Genomic DNA, 21,322 nt, shown 5'->3' on the forward strand with positions numbered 1-21,322 from the left:
TAAATTGCGATTGGAGCTGGATGCATGCATAAGCAGCTCGTATATTTTATTCAGGGTCGGAGCTCTATTTACGAGCCCCACTGAATATTCGCCGTCGGCCGCGGGACCTATAAAACTCCAAAGGAAGTTAACATAAATTGGGGTCGTATACCCTTACGAACAAAAAAAAAATAGAAGGAAAATAAAATAACACGGAGAGAAACAGAAGAGCTAAAGTAAATACTCGTTGTATAAGTGGAGTAGCGTGTGGTACTACGCATGTAGTTTTAGGAATCGGACATACAAAAGTTATTAGTTACTCTAGTCATATTAACGCATTAGCATAACACTGTTTGCTTTTTTGTCTATAAACTGCTACAGTTGAAATACAATAACGAAAGATAATATTTTGATGTACATTAAGGTTTTGCACTCATCAAAATTTAGCTCATAATTACGCAGGATAAAAGGAGTAAGTAATGGACGGAAGAATTTTAATCTGATTATAATTTGTATAAAGGATAAAGTTTCCAAAGACTGAGCTGTGCTGTGGATGAAGAGAGGAATAAAAAAAATGGAGGAGAGTGAGAGAAAGCCTAAGTGCTTAATTGAGATGAGTGTATTGTAAATTGGAGTTGGAGCGAAGTTTCGTAGCAAGTTCGCAGCGGAGTGTTGCGAACTTACAAATCACTATTACAATAATCATTTTTTCTTTCCCTGTTTCCAGCGATCTCCCGTTTGCTCATGTACATATGTCACGGACGAATTACTCCCACACATTATAACCAAACTTCGTCTGATACCGTCACAATTGATGAGAAGTTTGTTTTGTTTGTTACGTATTCTATAGGCACGTGGATACAAACAGAAACGGAAGCTATTTAAGACCGTAATCGGAGCGAATATAGGGGATTGAAAAAGAATTGCTTACGAAACAGGTGATGTCACTCAGAAAGATGACACGTGAATTAACATAACAAAGAATTTTTAATAATAGTTAAAAATAAATTAAATGTCAAAAACATTGACATTTTCTACTTTGTATTTAAAATCAATAGATGGCGTTTGGGTATATTCCACAGTGGTTCAATTAAAAGAAAAAGTTGTGACGTCTAAAACGTTGACGTTTTATTGAAGTGAATTTTTTCTTTAGTATTATTTACGATGGCTGGAAAAGCCCTGAGCCGAGTGTATTGGAAAAATCTGTTATTGATGCTGTATAAGAAAAATAAGAAATATATAGAGAGAGCGAAAAAAAAAAGTATATTGGAAACGATCGAACTGTAATGCCATATCCAAGGATAAATGTAAAGACGTGTCGTCGCTGAAAAGGATAAGTCACTTTAAATAATTTCTCAAGGAAGATGAAATCGAAGGCGTGGGTGGGATGCTGTCGCGTGCACTTTTCCACACTCCCAAGGATCGTGCCTCATCCCACCGTTCGTCGTGCCATTTAAATATCCGAGGAGGAAGAAGTATTGGTATAAGCTGAATGTATTATTTGGAATGAATGGCAAGTCAATTCCTGCAACTTTGGCGTTAAGCCGGGAATCGTTCGTCGGAATCTGTGTGTATGCACATGTAATTCACTTTATAAGTACAGCAGACGTTTTCCCTCAGAGCCAAAAAGGAAATGCATCAATTTTATCATTGTTGCTTCTTTCTTCTCTCAACTACAAAAAAAAATATATACGATTCGCGAAAAACGTATACAACGAGGGGCGACCATTTTATACATTCATATATATGCTGAGAGTTGGGGAAAAGCGGATACAGTTCGGAAAAAAAAATATCATAATTCATTTTTCAACGCAGCGAATCCAATTTTTGTTCTCCTATCCATGTTTCATTCTTATTTATATGTGCTTTTCTCTCGCAGATAACGCATATAAAAGAAATTGCTTTACCTTCATCCTTATAGATTCCATCCAACTGCCAAATCTTGATTTAAAAAGAAAATACTTTGAATAATTCAGGTAGCATAAATTATGTAATAATAATATAAAATGTATTGAATTTGTTTATTTCAACAAAATGTAAGTTTAAAGGTCATGATCATGAGTGAAGTTGGAGGAAGATGTAAAGCGCTGGATAAGTATTATACTCGTTTTAGTTGCGGAAGCGAATGCCATTGTTAGTATTAAATGTGATTTCCCTTTGCTTTAGCACGAATGAAAGCACGTGGCGTAAGGTAATTGTAACATATACATGTATAGACACTCAAATACGTTATATACAATGAAATATTTATGCAAGGGTATAATTCAAGTGGGTGACGCGAGCGGAACACAATTAGGATCGGTTTGGTGTAGCGACGGAATTTCGGTCGGGCGTGTTGCGCAACACTCTGAGCAGATGCAAATCGAGTTCGCTCGTGATTAGTGGATGTGTGTGTATGTGTCGCTTTGATGTGCAGATTCGTAGATTTATTAACCCTGGGGTTAAGTTTTATATCTATATATGTATATAATATATTCGTGTATACTGTTTCAGACAGTCGAAAGTGGAGAAATTCAATTTTGCTTTACGTTTATTAAATCTAATGAAATATTAAAGCTTCGAGGATTTATTCAAATAATACAATTAAAACTTCCATATTATTAAATATTTACTGTAATTTTGAAAAGTAAAAAGTTTAAAATAAAAGTTTTTTTTTTAATTTATTATTTTTTAATGAAACTGTTCAATAATTTGAAGGTTTTAAACAATAAAGAATTTCAGGATTTAAAATTTGTCTCCAATTCAATTTTATTTTTTACATGAATCCGCAATTTCATCGTTTTTTTAATACAAAGTTTTGTATACTTATGAATGTGATTGGTATACGCTACGAGTTGGGAAAAGCTTTCTATCAAGGTTCGGTCAATGGTTCTGGTTAAGATGTAGAGACCAAATGGAATGATGTATTCGTGGCGTGGAGAAGAGCGAAAAGATAATTTTACACGGGAACTCCATTAAAGTGCTGCGAGGGTGGAAAAAAAAAATAATATAAAGAAAAAAAGGAGAGCAGAAAGTGAAACGATGCGAGGGAGTGAAAGAGAGGGAGAAAATCAGATCTGTCCATTGAATGCAGATGAGCGGAAAACGTAAACGCGAGCTTTTGGATGACGCGTTTCCATTATCGCAATATCCAGCCGAAGGGATGATGTGTGGAGCGCGAGCGATACCGCCCGAAGGGTGGCGGATTCACGGGTGTGGGAGGGAAAGGAAGGGCGTACGAAGGGTTTCGATATCCATCGTCGATTTTATTTTTGTGTCGCACATTGCTTCAATTGAGCATCGCTTCCGGTCGGACACGTCCGAATGCTGCGCATTTCCGGAAATCTTTCCATAGCAAATAAATAAATAAATGTTGGAGACCGCATTCCGTAGATCAGAACAACGACGTATAACGGGACTTTCTTTTCGGTCCGCATTACAATAATAAATGGATAGGCAAAATGAAACACTTTCTCCGTGAAAAGTGTATCAATTTCTAAAGAAAAATCGTACATATTTCCAGACGGGGGACGGCAGTAAATAAAGAGCCCGGCCATTACCCACTTGGAACGAGATACCTACCTACCTACTACCTCTCAGTCTTTATTCCACGCCATCCCCCATACACAGTTCGCTTCTCTTTTTTTTTATCCTTCTTCCTCTTTTATACTTCGTCCTCTCTATCTCTCTCGCACGTGTGTAGAGAGGGCGAGGGATTTTATTTCCCGGAGTCCCCTCTTTTTACGTAGTTCCAGCACATCCCCAAACCTTATTCGTGGAAACTATAAAATCTTTATGAGCTCCGCCACCGAAACAAACATATTTTACAAGTGGCACCTCCGATGCATAAATCGTTTGACCCACATTACGAACATTGTCGCCATCGAGAACGAGTAAACACGTCGATTGAGGGGAACCTCATGTGCATGTGTTAAAACGAGAAGAAGAGTGTGAGAGAGAAAGGGCACACGATCAACGGGTTGGGTTGGCTGCTGGTAATAATCTCGCCGGTAATTAAAGCCGCCTATGTTTTCGGGCTATTGCTCGCTTTTCCACGCACACGTAACCACCACCCCAATTCACCTCCCCAAGAAAATCGATTTCCCAGACACGTATTTTAGCAAAATAGAAAAGCCCGTGCGGTTAATTAACTTCGAGGTGCAAAAGAAAAACCTGGGCCCGCGGTTATTTCATGCCGGCGCCGTTTAAAGCCACCTTCCTCATTTTTCCTCTCCACCACCCGAAGCGATCCGCTTTTTACTTCATCTCTTATCCCTTCCTTTTTTTTTCTCTCTCTCTCTCCAAACCCTTTACCCTTTTTTTATATTCGCTTCTTCATTATTATTTACTTCGAGAACCGACCCATTCCATCCAATAAAGCGTTTCAAAGGAAAACACATAAACCCATTACAGTTAATTCTCTCTGACCCAAATGTGTTCTCCTTTTATTTAATCAATTTCATACTCTTCAAGAAACAAGCATTCAACAACAATTTCAACGAAACCCTGCAATTTTCCTAAGAGAAACAAAGATCTTTGCTATCCTATTATGCAACCGTATTGATCAAATACTAAACTACATCGACCTAATTGCGGGCACAGCTGGTCCTTCAATTGATTCCAATTGTGTACTTAAGCCGATTTAATTCTATTAATTATTAACGCCGGCACCAAATTCTCTAAATTACTTCCATATCATACATACAAATATACATATACCTAATGATAATCATAATCCGTATTAGTGTAGATACGCAACAATACAGTTCATTAATCAAATCCATCACACATTAATCTGATATTAACAATTTTAAATTAACATTCGCCAGGACAAATTGAAACATTCAGATGAAAAATCGATTCAATTAAAGGTAGCTTTTGATATTCATGTTAACAAGTTGAAAGGAAAACGAGTAACGTGCGATTGTGAGCCTTGACAAAACAGTTGCTCATTAACATCTCATTACATTTTGATGAGCGTGCATAAAGCATCGGAATTCGGTATGCAAATGTTTGCGGCTGTGGCATTTCGTGGCGGACCCGGATGCGCACGAGAAGAAAGAATTAGATAGCTGCAATTTCGTGATTCCACATCCTTTCTGAATTATATAAAAAAAAAGGGATGAAGTATCAGAGAGAGAGAGAAAAATGCAAAAGCGAAAATAAAACAAAGAGTCATCGGCAAATAAACGGTCTGCTAGATGGAAATGAACGTTAACAAAAAGACAATCCGTTGACGGAGTGAACAATGAAATTTGCGCAAACAGAGCAAAGCACTGACTATGGATAAATAGAAAAGAGCATTTTATACCGGTGCACGTTAATGATTCTTCTGCCCCGTGCGAGTGTGTGTTTTCGTCCTGTTGTTTGCTGTACTGTTTATTTTTCTCTCTCTTTTTCCTCCTCTCTCTTCTTTTTTGTTGTTCGCTGCCAGCAATTATCGATTCCAGGACAACAACGAGCCTGGGAAACAACGAAAACAGGGAGACATGCGAGAAATAAAGAACCTAGGGTGTGCGGACAATGCGGAATACGATTTGGCCGTAATTAAATATCCTCCCTCCCTCGTCCTTATCCTCTCCCTTTATGTATATATATATATGTGCGAGTGTATTAGTCGGATACGATTCAAGGATGTATGCTAAGGGTGGTTCAACCCGTTCGAAATTGACGTTCCGTCGCGGACTAATTAAATCATGTTCAAACTCCCTTGGAGCTCGAGCACACGTGCTAACGACTTCGAGAAACGTGTAATAAGCATGTAAACATCATAGACTCACATCATTTGTCTTTGATTTTCATATAGATGCATCAAGCTTCGTAAATTCTCTCATTCAACTCATGCATCGAACAAGATACTTTTCATCGCATCTGCAAACTGTTAGTATTGTCCGGATCTACCGAAATGTAGATCTCTCTAGTTAACCTGAATTCCGATCTTAGGATCACAGCATCTGCAAGAGGGCGTCAGCCGACATTCCATTTACTCGATAAACCGATTAAAAAAGAACATATTTTTCAATAACAAAATTTATCGATTAAATGACTTTTTAGGTCATAAATACAAAAGAATAACAGTTGATAAATTACTCAAGAAGAAAATATAAAATTCAATTGGACTGTGTATACTAAAACAATAGTCTTAAATATATTTCATGTCATATATTTCATGAACAAACATGAGAAGATAATCACAAGTTTATATTCATTGATTGGATAATAGGCATGATATTCCAAAGTAATTAAGGGTGTCTTCCGGAAAATCGTACGATTATCCATGCCGGGATTTCAGAGTGCTTAATGGATCGTCAGGTCGTGTCCCGGCGCTTACAGTATTACAATTTTTTGGCATCTTGCCGAAGGCAAAAAAAGAAATATGTATATGAGAAAATACACGGAGATGACGGAGCAATAAGATTCAATTAGTTTGTGAATGAAAGCACGTACGGAATCCGAGAAAAATGGAGAGCAAAAGATGGGGAGAGAGAGAGAGAGAACAAGAATATTCGGAGAGCGGAAATCAAGATGCGTTGACCCATAAATTATGTATGCACGAAATAATATGAATTTTTAATGGACGCTTTTAGCATTCTTCGGAGTTCGAAATCTTCGCGTAATAATTTTAAAAGGGGGGGCTTTCGATCAGAATAATTAATGGAAATTCTTAAGTATTTAATCCTTTGGAAGCAGCCGCAACTCCTTCCATTCGGGTATTGAATATATTTTTGCGGGCACGCCCTTCGCTGCTGTTGTTCTTACTATTGTTTTTTCTTCTTCTACTACTGCTTTTTGTTTGGCAGCTTTCATTATTTTGTGCTTCATCTTTGAGTCGTTTCGTTCTTTCTCTCTCTTTCTCGTACTTTCATCCACTTCATCTCGTGTTCTTTCCGAAGTGGTACGAAGTTTTTAATTGTAACGATGCAAGCTGAATGTGAATGGGGGCGAGAAAGGATAATAAAATGGTGAATAAAAGGACGGCGTGGAAGTGGAATGAGAGAGTTTTGACAGTGGAGAACGAGTTTTGTAAAATAATCCGTCGGCGGACGCGGCGTGGCCGAGGTATGCGGAGGTGAGAGGCATCGAAACTGAAATTCCAGTATAATAATAATAATCGTGTTTGCTGGAGAGACACAGAGGTAAGAAGACGGAGCTAAGAGAGAGAGGATGAGAACGGTAGAATGAGAAGTACACCTCCGTATGTGGCTGCCTTGTACTTATGCGAGTCTGTATAAATTAAAGAGTTTATTGATTGGATTGGAATGGATCGTGAACATATGGTTGGATCACATTCACAGCAAGGACGGTCGTTGGACCTAAGAGTTGGTTGTCATGCACGTACCGAGTTCAGCGTATGCGTGTGTATGTACGTTTGTTGTATGTATGTATGTATGTACAGGCTGGCCAACAACAGCAGCAGCAACAGCAGCTACAGTAGAGAGAGGCGAGTTTCTGTTTCGGTGTAAATGAGGTCGAGTTATCAGACCGGGGGGAGGCGAATTCCGGTGCGGAGTCCGGATCAAGAATTGCCCATTCCGCCCTAACGCCTTCGCACTCTCTCGTGCAGCTACCAACCGGTCTGGAAATAGCCATGTTTGACTTCGGAAGCTTATTGTTAGATAACTTTGTTTTAGTTTTCCATTATGACACGAACTTGCTAATATCTAAAGTCTTCTCGAGAACGTGTGGCGGCGGCGGTGGCGTCGAAGGCGGACAGAATACATTCGGACCCATCCCGCCCCAAAGCCGGGACACAACCTACCTTATCTGCTTATGTCAGCCTGGGAAGCAATTACCACAGCTAAGCACATCGGCCAGCAGACATTGTTTTGGAAACGATTCAGATAACTAAAATTGGACATTGCGGGCGTTTTGATTATTACCTACGTCCTACATAATTTGTGTGACTATTACAAACATATCATAGTTTCTTTTTTTTACTTTAATACCATGTATAGTCTATATTAAGTTGGATATTAACAATTGTAGTGATAACTATTTTTTTTTTGTTTATAATAAATAAACATATGTGTGTGTATATTATGAACACATGTGCATGCGCGAGGAACGTTAATTCAGTTTGCGGAATGTTGGGGAGCGTGTGATGTGGTAACGCAGCCACCGACGGTTACAGAGAGAGTGAGTATTTGATGTGTGAGAGCAAGGGAGAAAGAGAGAGTAAATGAGAGAGATGGGTGTATAGAAGGGAGGATACGATGCGCGGCATGTGGGGCAGCAGTAGTCAAAGTTTTATTTATAGGATAGCGCGCCGATGATGCGAAAAGGTGCGACGAGCCAGAGTGCGCACAATGTTCAATACAAAAGAGGAACAAGTTGAAGAAGGATCAGAGTAGGAAGCGCGTTTGAAAGGGTAGTCGGAGCAGGATCGGCGCGGCTGGACGCAGGAGCAGTAGAGAGGAGAGTAGTACCGTCGGTACCATTTCAGGACGAGATCGCTCGATCATAGAGGGATGAGTAGTTGCGGTTAGGATAAATGGCTAGTGCCATATAGTAAATGATATCTTTCAGAGGTGGAATGCACGTGAGGAATTCGGCGCGAGACGTCAGTCAGGGGGAGTCAGGGTGGCTGGCGTGGCGAGGTCCCGGCGGCGGTCGATCAATATAGGGAGCGGCCTTGTATTGCTATGCCACGGGGTGCGCAGATGTGTACCAATATTACTACCTCTACTACGACTACTACTACACTATGTTGCTAGTACTCACCGTTGGCACGCATTTGTGGCTGGTGGAGATGAAGTCCAGGCCGCGCTCCCCGTTGCCGCTGAAGCAGTGCTTGATATTCATCATGAACTTGCGCCGGATGTTCTTCAGTGAGTAGACGCAGAGCGCGCTGAGGTCCTTGGGCTTGTTTGCCTGAGTACGATCACCTTCACTGAACACCGCGAACAGTACATCCTCCTGTGGAGTTATACCGATGTCCGAAGCGAGATCAGAGCCGGCCTTCCCCATGTACGCGGCCTGCACGAGGTTGTACTTGCGTCCACCCTCGCTCATGCAGTCAATGGGGATCTCAGTGTAAGAATAATAGTTCTGATCGTCGTGGCACACCCGCACTAGCTTGCTGATCCAGACGCTCGAACTGGTATGCTTCATCTGAGTGGTAAGGAAGTAACTGAAACCCTCCGAGCTGAATCCGTATACGTAGTTGATTGGATATCTTTCCCTCGCCAAGGAGTTGACAAACATCCTAGTTCCCGTGGTAACGGCTGTCTGGGCAATGGTAAACATCTTGTCTTTTTCCAGCGAACGACTGCTGACCGCAGGTACTTCAGAGCGGTACGGCGAGCCTAGCGTGAAAGTGACCCCGACGTACATGACCATGGTTACAGGTGGATTCGGTGGTCCTGGTGCAATGAACGCCACCGTCGAGGCAGTAGCATTGTTGGCGACTACAGCTTCACGGATCTCCCTCACATCGGAGGGATCGGAATCCGAGATGTTGTTCAGGTTCCGCACGGAGCATATACCTTGGAAGAGGCTTCCACAGGTAATCAGACGGCTGGTGGTATAGTCTATGACCAGAGCCTTGTTCACATTATCAGTGAGTTTCTTGTTCACAGCTGTTGTGCATTCTAGGGCTGAGCATTCATCTGCGTCCAACTCGGGCCCTGTCACTGCAGATATCACCAAGTCCAGATCTGGCGAGAATTGGTATAGCCTGTTCACGGCACCTATGTACACCCGTCCTGTATTGGTATCAACGACGAGGTGATTAAAACGTTCGATGTCGGGATCACTGTACGAGCGCACAATATCACTGGAACCGTAGGCAGCCGCAGCAACAGCCAAAAGCAATGTCAGTAGCCGCTGCATGGCGGGAGCGGCAGTTCAGAGCATTCACGTCATGAGCCCTGTAACAGAAAAGACATGAGCACCAGGTTACTCCACCTATAATAACAACAACAATAACATTTATATTTAAAGCCAAGACATGATGAACAACATTGCACATGATGAAGATGGATGGATACAGCTATAAACACACATATACTGAAGATGAGAGGGATAAAGAGAGAGTAGAAAAAGATAAAGGGGGGGCCATCTCGGATGAGAAATCTGAAAGAACTGGGGGGATCGGAATTCGCCACCATTCGCAAACACGATGAGTCACCAGGCATGTAGAAAATGCAAATAGCTCTTGGTGGGTATTTTGAACTTGTTCTAACAGGTTCCAACGCGACCTGGACTTACAATGGGTTGTCTCTCTTGCACACATTCACCGCGCTTGGACTTTCTTTCATTCCATGCAGCGCACCTATCCTCACAGATACACACATATATAAACACATCCATACATACACAATAATACCAAATCGCGACCTTCACTTTTGCTCCTCCGTTCGCATACCAAAACCACCTTGACATTACTACTACTGCGCCCAAGTAACGTTTGCTCCCCGCGGATTGTTATTACTTAAGCTAAGTTAATAATAAAGGCCGCAGCGGATGGTTCTTTGCGATGGTAAGCTAGGCGTGCGTGCTCATGGGTTCACGGTGCTCGGATAAATTAATATACGTGACCAGAGCCAGTTTTGCTGCATAAAACGATATTGTACACAGCGGCGGTAAATCCTAGAAACTCGCTGCTCAATATTTACCCTCCCGGTCAGAATAAATAAAACGAAACGTTGATGCATTGCGCTACTAAAACCGAAGGGTTGCAAATAGAAACAAAGAAACGAAACAAACGCAACAACACGAAGATAAAGAAGAAACAAACAAACTCAAACGCAGTTGCAGCAACGAAGATACATCCTGCATTGTTATTTATTTTTTTTTAATCGTTATTTTGCATTTCTGCCATTCAGCGACGCGAAATCATTCTCGTTTTGACCCACATTACTAGTAGAACCAAATGAAAGTTTGTTGCCGTTCGAGAATACAACAACACATAGCTATACTCTTGCATGTACATACGGATACACATGCATTGGTATTACAATAATTAGTCAGAAGCAGTTTACACATAATTCATTCCCTTCATTGTTTTACGCTCTCTTCCCCAGAATATTACATTTGTCATCCTGTGCATGCACAGACACGAACGAACAAACAAAAACAGACATTTTCTGTTCCATTCTGTTTCAACGGATGGCTGACGAACAAAAACGCACGACCCAACATAGATAACGCGTTTTATCATTAACTCACACACATGCACGTGCACATTCATACTCTCTCGCAGAGCGAGAAACAAAGGTTCCGTGAAACAACATCAATACAACAATACGGTGTACTATTAGCAAGGTTCTCCAACTCCAAATAAGCGAATTAGTGGATACAGCATATGTGTATACCTATATAACCATGTGCTGGAGTCGGAGAGAAAGAGAAACCCGAAGAGATTCCGGACACATACATACAGACGTACACACAATATTTGTATTCATAATCGCATCTGTGCGTCTGGAAATTCTGTTATATTTAATTTAAACTTGAAAACAACGTTCGGGACGTCTGTTTATGTAACGGCTTAAATTTAAACTTTTCACTCCGTGCCATTTTAACGCATACCACACGTTAGTATCAGTGCCCATTCAGAGTGGATGACAAAATTCTAGAGAGTTTTGACCTTCTACGCTCCTAATGTTTACGCGAAGCGTAAACTGATCATCTTCTTTCAGTTTTCTGTATCCTCTTTTTTTATATATATTCCCACCCTGGCCACTTAGCAGCTCGTAAATAAACAAATCGTTAACCTCTTCCCGCTGCGAGAACCAAAACACGCAGTTTCGAACATCTCAAATTTACAACCGACATTTAACAAACCATCAGTTTAATTGGAAGCCACCAAACATTATTTACATTCCTAAAAACAACATCAAACATTTTTTAACTTTTCAATTTAGTTTACTTGTTTAGTAAAATATAAATGAATGAAATAATATTTGTATACAAAAAAAAAACTGGTTCTTGCTTAATTCTGTAATTGCTTATCAATCGTAATTTAGACTTTAATAATATATAAGTTGTTTTTCATATATTATTTTTTACTTTTCAGATTAAACCACTGTGAATAACTGTGTCTTCAAAGTCGTTGACTCTACTGTAATACATGTGTGTTCCGCTAAAGGTGCAAAGCTAACATGATATTATTTATTATGTATGTAAAACTTTGAGTCTCTTTAATGTCGTTAAAGTGAAATACAGCTACATTAAAACTTAACATCGCGCTTGTTTTCAAGATTAAAACACATTTATTGCATTTATCTTATAGCCATTATCATCTTAACAAATATTATAAATTATATATTTTTTGTAATCAATGAATATGATGTTTGTTGTAAATAAATTATAATGGGTTTGACCGCAATGAACAATTTTGTTGAATAACAAAAGAAAATTTGAAACAATCGAAATAGTTTTTTCAAATACTGTTTATTATTTTGTTTAGTTTATTCCATTCCATTAAAGTTACGTGCAAACAGGTGTTTCATGTATAAAATGCATGGCACGATATAAGTCAATAAAAGTTTATACAGAAACTTCTGAACTTCATATTCAAATTAACAATTTATCGAGAAAACTATCACTTTCGTTTCGGAAAATGGATGTAATTTCCTCTTGGAAAAGTTTTAACTAAAATTGAACAATGTGAAAGAGTGCAACGAACTTTAATATACACGGTTTTATTGATCGAAAGCGAAGTGTATTTCGTTCAAGCTTAAAATGTTTACAGTTACTTACTAAATTATATCAATGCTTTGTAAAGTCAATAAATTATTTCAATGTAATCAATTGCAAATTTATCCTCACTTAACTCGAAGCAAAAGCAGACTTTTATTAACACAGCGTTTCTAGCGGTGCTTCGTCATGAACTGTTTCTATTTATTTTTCTAATTTCACCTACTTATTCTATTTGCATTCTCAAAACAACAGTTATTTTCCACAGTAAAAGTGAACTTTAAATCAAAAATAGTAGTTCAAATGAGTAGTTCAGATTTATTTAAATTTACAAGTGCTTAAATATTTTCTTAATACCAAAATGTGTGTAAAGAAGCGATAGCTGTGACGTATTGTAACATGTTTTTAGGTGCTAAAATCATTGATCAAACAATATGAAAAGTGAAAAGAAGTTCAATAAATCTGGTAATTTCGTGCAGGGTTTCTCAACCTGTTGTCCACTTGTTGCACGCTTTAATGCATATTCATAATTTCAGGTAAAAAAAATTTAAAATATAGAACTCTAATATATTTCATCAATTATTTGTTAATTAATAACTTCGTTTGTAAAGAATCGTGATAAATGATAATAGACGTTTGTAATGGAGTTTTCTAGAACTCGGCCAACAAAAGAATTTCAGAGGCGATGACTCACTCGAATATCGTAGTCATTATCGATTCCGTTTGGGATTCTCGCGTATTCCGACGTTTCACTTTTGGGTTTCGCTCTTCGACCACAGACGACGACGGTGTGTTTGTGTTGTATGTTCTTTTTTTTTTTCTACATTCACCTCGCATGTGAAGGATTCGAAATGAACGGCATTGTGTGGAATTTGCGAGTCAACTTCGACTTTCCATGCAATAAAACACACTATTTACGGTGCGAATTCAATTACTTGTCGTAAACCCACGACGCTTATATTTATATCTAATTTTTAACAACTAGTCAAATTGAATTTACTCATTTAGTTTTCAATATTTAAGAATATGCAATAAAGAGAAATTATTTTTTGTGTAAATCTAATTTAAACTTAAATTTATATTTATTTTCAGTCAACTAAAACATTTTTTTTTAAATATATGACTCATTGAAAATAAAGGAGAATTGAGTCATATTTCTTAATAAATAAAATAAAATATAACAGTCATAATGGAATTAAAACTAAGATATTTTGAGTCAATACTAAAAAACTCAATATTAAAAATTATTATAAAAATCGAAGCATTTGGAGTCAAAATTTAAATGTGTTGAATTTTTTTCATATTAGAAAATTGTTGGTAAATGATTTAAAAAAAACAATGAGTCAAATTCGTAGAATATTGTTATCAAATGAACTAAATACAATTTTTGGTAATTATAAAAATTTGGGTATTTTTGTGGAAAATGTTGTTTACTGATTACTAAATAAATATGAGTCAAAAAAAAATAATCAAAATTGTGTTATCACCTAGTTTTTTTTATGTACTGATAAAAGAAAATTAGTACATTTAGCAAAGTTGTTATACGAAATAAATCGAGTCATAAGTGATGAAGCAAAAATCTGCGTAATTTCTAAATTTGCGTTGAGGTGAAATAAAAACTCTTCATTCATACATGAGTCAACGAGCTGAGTAAATATTATTTCCGTCTGTTGGCCTCAGCCGAATCCGCGATATTCTTACCAATTTTAGAACGGCAAACGAAACATGGCATTTCGCATCGCCATTTGCTTTCTCAAAATCCACATCATTCTTTCCTTACATCTCGCTTCGGTTTCATTCATTCATTAACTTAATTAAACTCCCGGAAGGACTGTCGGCGAATGAAATTTGTCTTTTATTAGATGCACAAAGAGATCGCCTCAAAGGACAATTAAAATTAACCGGTTAGACGCATTGATTACCGGTTCGCTTCGCGCTTTTCTCATCTATTTTTCCTTCTACTACTTCTTCATGACGCCGCCGCCGCCACAGCTTCGTCCTTTTTTGACAGAGCATTGTTTTGTTATATATAAGCCGGTAATTTACAACTACTTCGACGCCGCAACGGAAAAGCCAATTACTTCCGTTTAAAGTTTAAACAAAAGACCGAGCTGCCGGCGCCCCGGTAAACTTCAATTACGTAATTAATTCGAAAGCGCACACACACACACATCTTTCTTTCCGGGGGTCCAGGCTGTTAATTTAATTAAAGCATATTTCCAAGCGACACAATAATTTTAATTACGTGCACTAGAAATGACGTCCGTATTGTCACCCTTTATCCACAATTAACTAATATCGTCCTGATTATCCTATACTACAGTTTTCCTCTTCTTTTTTTATATCCTGATACATATTTCATAAGAGTAAACTATTAAATCCAGTATTACATTTAAATTTCTTACATAAAGCTGCGTCTGTACTATACGTCATACGAGTCATATCTGTCAACTGTCAAATTAGTACTGACAAGTATGAATGTTTCATTTTAGGTATAGTGTGGGTGCACCATAATAACTGAAGTATTCTGTAACTTAACAAAAAGTACAATATGATTCTTTTTTTTGTAAATTTTCATTGATAATATTTTGAGTAATGCAAAAACTGTTTCCGTAATTAATAAACGACATTTAAATATTTTAATTGTTCTCGCGGAAGCTACGCAATCGGAATTAATTAATTATCGTCGATATCGAAAATGCAGAGAATATCGAATGGAAATAATTGGTGTCACCCGAAATCCACACCACCCTTCCTCCCCCACTCTGCAGCTTTTCCGTGAATGTTTTTAAAGCCCAATTAGCATAATTTCTCTACACCCAAAATAAAATTGCACAATTATAATATAAATTTAATCACGTTAAACGCGCAATTCGTATTTTATTTTAATTACTACCGGGAAATTTAATTGCGAACGTCGATCAAACGCAGCACGTTTCGCCTCTGACAACAACAAAAAATTAATGGAAAACGATAATCTCCTACTGGTAGGTAACTAGCCGCACCTTGTCCCAATATGGATGGACACGTTGCATTTTCAAAATTCATTCATTTATTTATTTACAAACGTTTAACTTTTACACGAAGATAAATATTACTTTTCTTTTTCACATTAAGTAGGGCTTTCTCGTTAAACGCGTTAATTGGCGCCTGCTCTCGTAATACTCTTCTTCTCCTACTTTCGAAACCGAGGGTAAATAAATAACAACGTCGTTGTTGTCCTTGTTTTGTTCATCCTCAGACCGTCTATCCTCAATCGATACTAAGATTCTGACTGTCTTTCATTGCACATTTACAATCTGATTTAGTTGCTCAATCTTTTATACTTACAAATTTCAAAGTTTGTAAAGATTATTATATAATATTACAATAAATTGAAATTTGTAAGTAGATTATTTTAGTGAAATTTTTGTATTTTTTCGGACTATAAGACACACCTCAAATGTATTTATTGTATTACCATGAGACTCGATCCAATTTTAATTAATTAAATGTAGATGTAGAAATTAGATTTGGCTACAAAATAATATTTTAACTTGAAATAATTCATTGGTTGGGGATAGTTGTATCTTAAGATCAATGATACTTTGTAGATGTTCAAATGGAGTAAATGTCTAAATGATATACACAGTATGTTTGCAGGTCAAGTGAATAAGAAAACAGAACTTTTGGCTGCAAATCCTCGACCCCACGATTATGACGAGATTAAAACGCCCCGTAGTCGTGCCGCAATCCGCAGTAGCGGATAATGCGCTGAATGAGACAGTTATATAATCCTCCTGCTGTGGAATTATATACCTTGTACACTCTACTCTTAACACAACAACTATTTATAATCAACCCAAAATTTGGATAAGACGCATTGTTCGTTGCAAATTTAGAAATGTGAATTTTATACTTTAACTTTTAAAAATTAAAAAAAAATATATTAAAAGATTTAAATTACAAATTTTGTTGTTTATAATTATTATTGTTTTAGATAAATAAATATTAATAAATGAATGAAATTCATTTAATGAAGCAAATATTAATTATATGAAGCTTCTATGGAATACTTAAGAAGTATTGTTTAAGTAAACATTTTACGAGTGTAAACAGTTTGTTTGATTACATAATATCTAGTTAAATGCATCTTAATTACCCATGTTGTATTTATTTACAAACATTAATTAAAATTCTTCTGAAGAAGGAACGATTATGCAAAGTTATTCAATTAAAAAGAAAACATAACAAGCAATTTCGCGAATTGTTAAATACCGTTTTTTTTTGTTGTAGTTACATCAAAAGCATTAGTTGATTTCTTATAAATTTACGTTTTACTTTGATCAAACTGTGTATTATCATCTATTCCAAACGTTGATTAGATAATGAAGACTGGAGCGCTGTCACGTTTTTCGTCCGAATCATCATATTTAATTGCTGTGAAATATTTAGGTAAACGAAGTAATCAAATATTTAGGTTCTGAAGGTTACGGCAATTTTCCCGAAATATGATGATTCCAACCGATGCATTATTGAAACGCCACAATCGAAACTGTTTCATAATAGATGCCTATCGTTGTACTGAACTACCATTAGGGAATATATAAACATAGAAATACAGGTAAACCGAATCCTAGATTCTGAATCTTTCTTTATGCGTTTCTCCAAACTCTGATGATTCAGAATTACTCATCACCGCAAATAACTTTATCGCAATATTATTCAGAGTTAATCTTATTTACAAATATTTCTTCTCCAATTACTATGATAACGCCTACAGTTCTGACGTCAATGAACTTTTATTGTTTGTCAAAGAGAAGCAAACTATTTTTGTTTCATTAATAAGAATAAACGAAATGGATGAATGAAATCATTATTGTTGTCTTTATATTTGAAAAATATGATTCAATAATCCAACAGAAAAATAAAATTACATCATCATGTAAAGTATATGAATATTATATAACTGGATGTCTTTTCATTATAAAAATTGCGCTTCAAAGGCAATCTAATTTAGTTGGAGATTTAATAAGCTTTCGTTTCTTTTTTAGAAAAAAGAAAAACATGAAACCTCGTGTAATAATGCACTAATAATCAAAGCTTTGTAGACGAAACATTTTTTGTTTTGCAAATACTAATTATATTCAAAACAATTCGAATGACATTGCTATTGACATATTACATAATCTGCGTGAATTGCGAAGGTTGCGCATATTTTTAAACCAATTTAATAAATGTATTTTTCATTTTAATAATGCGCCTCTGTTCCAGTATTGATTATGTTATGGCATCCCAATTGGATCTTTAAAGAATTTTACATTATTTCCCTTGATATTTTGGATATAAAATATTGGTTTATTACTGATTGAAAAATAAAATATGAGAATATTTTATACACAAATTTCCTATTTGTAACTTAACTTCAATTTTTTATGTTTAATTAAAAGATTTTTTTTATTTACAGTGGAACCTCGCATAACGAGTTAATTGTAAGAAAAATTACTTAACGAGCGACGTTTCGCATAAAGAGTGACGATGAGAAGAGATGTCCCGGATTGCGCGCCTGAATATGTTTCACTATACGAGTAAAAATCCGGAAATTTTGGAACGGTATAAACTCGTTCCACTGTATTTGAAACAAGTATTATGATTGCATATTTTAGTTATACAATAAATTTAAATTGATTTTTTTTTTATATAACTTTAACTAATATTATATATTCATGAAAATATGGATGAAACCAATGTAATAACGAGTAATATTTTTAGTGGAAATTCCAAAATGATTTAAATATGTGATGAGTGTATAATGTGAAAATGAATTAAACTTTCAGGTTTTATTGAAATATTGAGTTCGGATGTAGCTGGGATGGAAACATTGAAATACATATGAAATTGATATTTTCAACGCGATAAAAAAAAATGAACGCTCGTGTATATCATAGAATAAAAGAAGATCAAACAGAGTAATATGCAAGAACTGCAATCTTCGCTGAAGCGAAATACGAGACAATGCAATGCATCTGTCGAACGGAAAATGCAATTATAAACGTGATCGACTTGAATTTTCAAACGGGAACGATCATTTCCAGCGGAATATTTCATGAGCTCGGAAGACGAATGACGCTTTTAAAACCGGTGGCATTTCCTTTTTTTTTCGAAATAGTCCCTCCTTGATAAACATCGTGTCGTGTTCATTTTGTTTGTCAATGCCATCGATTGGGATATATCCTCTACTCGGAGAGAGAAAAGTTTTCTCGGTGCGGCCACGAAGGCGGCAAATATTTGCTCTTCAGATAATGTAGCATTAAGTAATTTGTTTGTCTTATAGCGAGTCTTTAGCGCACGCCAAAAGGTTACGAATATTATTATTTTTTTTTGTTTAATGTTGGATAGTATATTATTCTTATTATAACATAGTTATGAGTTAAGAACAAATTGCAACCCTGAATTTGTGTGTTTTTTTTTTCTGTGAGGGGGGACGGTCGTTCGGGGCGTCGATAAGGGGCGCCCGCGCTTCGGACAAGAGCCGCCCTCTGTTGAAAACGTTTCGCACAATGCACATGTGGCTCCGCATCCAAAAGAATAGCAATAAGCCCCAGACCCAAGTAAACTTTTACTCTGTCGGCAAATCGCTTGAAATAACTGCATAGGATGGAGAGGGATGTGAAATTTATTTATTTTACAAAGTATATACATTTTCTGGAATATTTATACTAATTAGGTACAAAGCTAAATTTAAAAAAATATATGAATTTACGCGTGGTTTATGGCTATTCTTTGTTGCGTTTTCTGCGATTCTAATGCTTGGATTTTAACTAGTTAGGGTAGAGGCAAGTCTGCGGCGCTAGGGAGCAATGGTATATGAGGGGATGTAACAGGCTATCGTAGGGTTGTGGAATGGTGACGATGACTGTACGAAGATGAATGGCAGGGATAGGTACAGTCCCGGGAAAGGGTGCCGGTGAATGGTACAATCAGACTACCCTAGGGGACATATGTTTGCGCCGCGTACTGTCTCCGACCCAGAAAGTGAATTTACCGAGGACAAAAAAAAACAATAATAATAATATTAAAGGAAATTGATTATCCTTCTGTAATTCCATTCGGTAAATGCGAAATCAATGAGGCCTAAGGAGCGACGCCGAGGTTCCCCCTTCGTAAGAATGCTACACGCCACGCCACTGATCTAACTTAGCAGACACACAACACAGAAAAGGCCTCGTGAAGTAACTCATTTATACCAGGCGAAACAAATGACTACAAAAGCCGAGCAACGATAATAACGTTGAATTCAATCAAAATAGTAAAGAAAAATAAGTGAAATTGCAGTAAAAGCAAACTGAAAAACTTGCACACATGTGTTCAGAGCCTAAAACTCAAACAACGCTCAATGCGGTTGCCGGGAGTAGGATATAGTTATAGGACTGGGGGAGGGTTGAAATGGTATATGTAAATACGTATTGAACAAAATGTAAAATTCACCCCCAAACGGAATTCGCAAACAACTGATCGCCTCCGCAGCTACGTAGCAAAACCAAACTTTTCCAATCTTCTTGTTGCGTAGCACCACTTTTTTTCTTTTATTTCACACCAACGAGATTCTTTCACTCCGCGTACAAAGAAAACAACACAGACGCGCTTCGAGGTTAGGTTGGGTGTAGGTTGTTCGATGGGATAGCGGGAATCGAACTACTGTCTCCCGTGAGAGCGTGGTCGTTGCACGTTTTATTTTTGTTTATTAAATGTTTCTTGTCGATGTTTATCTTTAATACATTTTTCTTTTTGGTCCTTTAATTTAAATCACTGGTCCTGTCGCGCTTCTTTCAGGTGCACTTCTTGTTGAGGAGTCGCGGTAAGTTTGTTTAAGCAAGAAGAAAAGCGCGTCTCGATGGAAGGTCGCGAGAACCGGCGTTCGTACACTTCTCTTCAACAGTACAAGAGACCAACTGATCCAACATCGAACTGAACCAACGCCGGAATAGTAAAACCTGCTTCACCCCACCCTGGTACGCGCTCCAAGCTATGCGCAAGACCACCTGAATCCATTGGCGTACGATGAGGAAAAAAAAAAGAAGAAACATAAGAAGTCACTTGTCAAGTACATGCACTTGGAAACTTGCACAGGTATAACTTGATATCATATAACATCATCAGCTTATAAATTTAATTTTCTTTAAATCATATGACTTACGCAAGTAATTGCACTCGTATCCTTACGCAATCGCTTGGCGTGCAGCCGATATGCAATATTGAAAGAGGGAAGAATGGACGAATATTGTATAGACGCTCGACAATAACTATATTTTATGGGTGGACAACTGTACCCAAACGCTAGGGGATAGACAACTGTTACTCTGCAAAGGAAGAAAATAAAAATCGAACTCAAGCGAAACCAATAAATCATAACAAATTTATAAATTATTTCACATCGAGAACAAAAATAATGAAAAAAATTTATATTGCAAATTTTATAGATACAAAAATATAAATAAAATAATAAATAATTGAAAGATTATTGTTTTCTTGATGAAAAGTTTGAAAATAAAGACAATTTAATTATCAAGATGGACAAAAACACAAGGTTTCATTTAGTTGTGAATTGTATTATTATTTTGCTTTAAATAAATTGGAATAATTAATTAGCCACCGTGTATGAAATTAGTTAATTAATTAATTAATTAATTATAAATCTGCGTATTATTATTATTGTTCATATTAAAGGATTTACAATATATGA

General features: G+C 36.9%; 1 protein-coding gene across 1 annotated transcript in view; it reads right to left on the minus strand.

Moving 5' to 3' along the window:
• LOC108567595 (plexin A3) overlaps positions 1 to 20,568 on the minus strand; it is a 117,387-nt gene extending 96,819 nt beyond the window's left edge. Inside the window, exons 1-2 of the mRNA XM_017928149.1 lie at positions 20,068 to 20,568; positions 8,680 to 9,827 (exon numbers count right to left, since the gene is read on the minus strand). Of these exons, the coding sequence (XP_017783638.1) occupies positions 8,680 to 9,789 (1,110 nt within the window). The 5' untranslated portion in view covers positions 9,790 to 9,827; positions 20,068 to 20,568. The remainder of the gene's footprint in view (positions 1 to 8,679; positions 9,828 to 20,067) is intronic.
• Positions 20,569 to 21,322: the final 754 nt, after the last annotated feature.

Source organism: Nicrophorus vespilloides, unplaced genomic scaffold, assembly GCF_001412225.1.
Source record: "Nicrophorus vespilloides isolate i.1.1-1 unplaced genomic scaffold, Nicve_v1.0, whole genome shotgun sequence".
In the NCBI taxonomy this organism is placed as follows: domain Eukaryota; kingdom Metazoa; phylum Arthropoda; class Insecta; order Coleoptera; family Silphidae; genus Nicrophorus; species Nicrophorus vespilloides.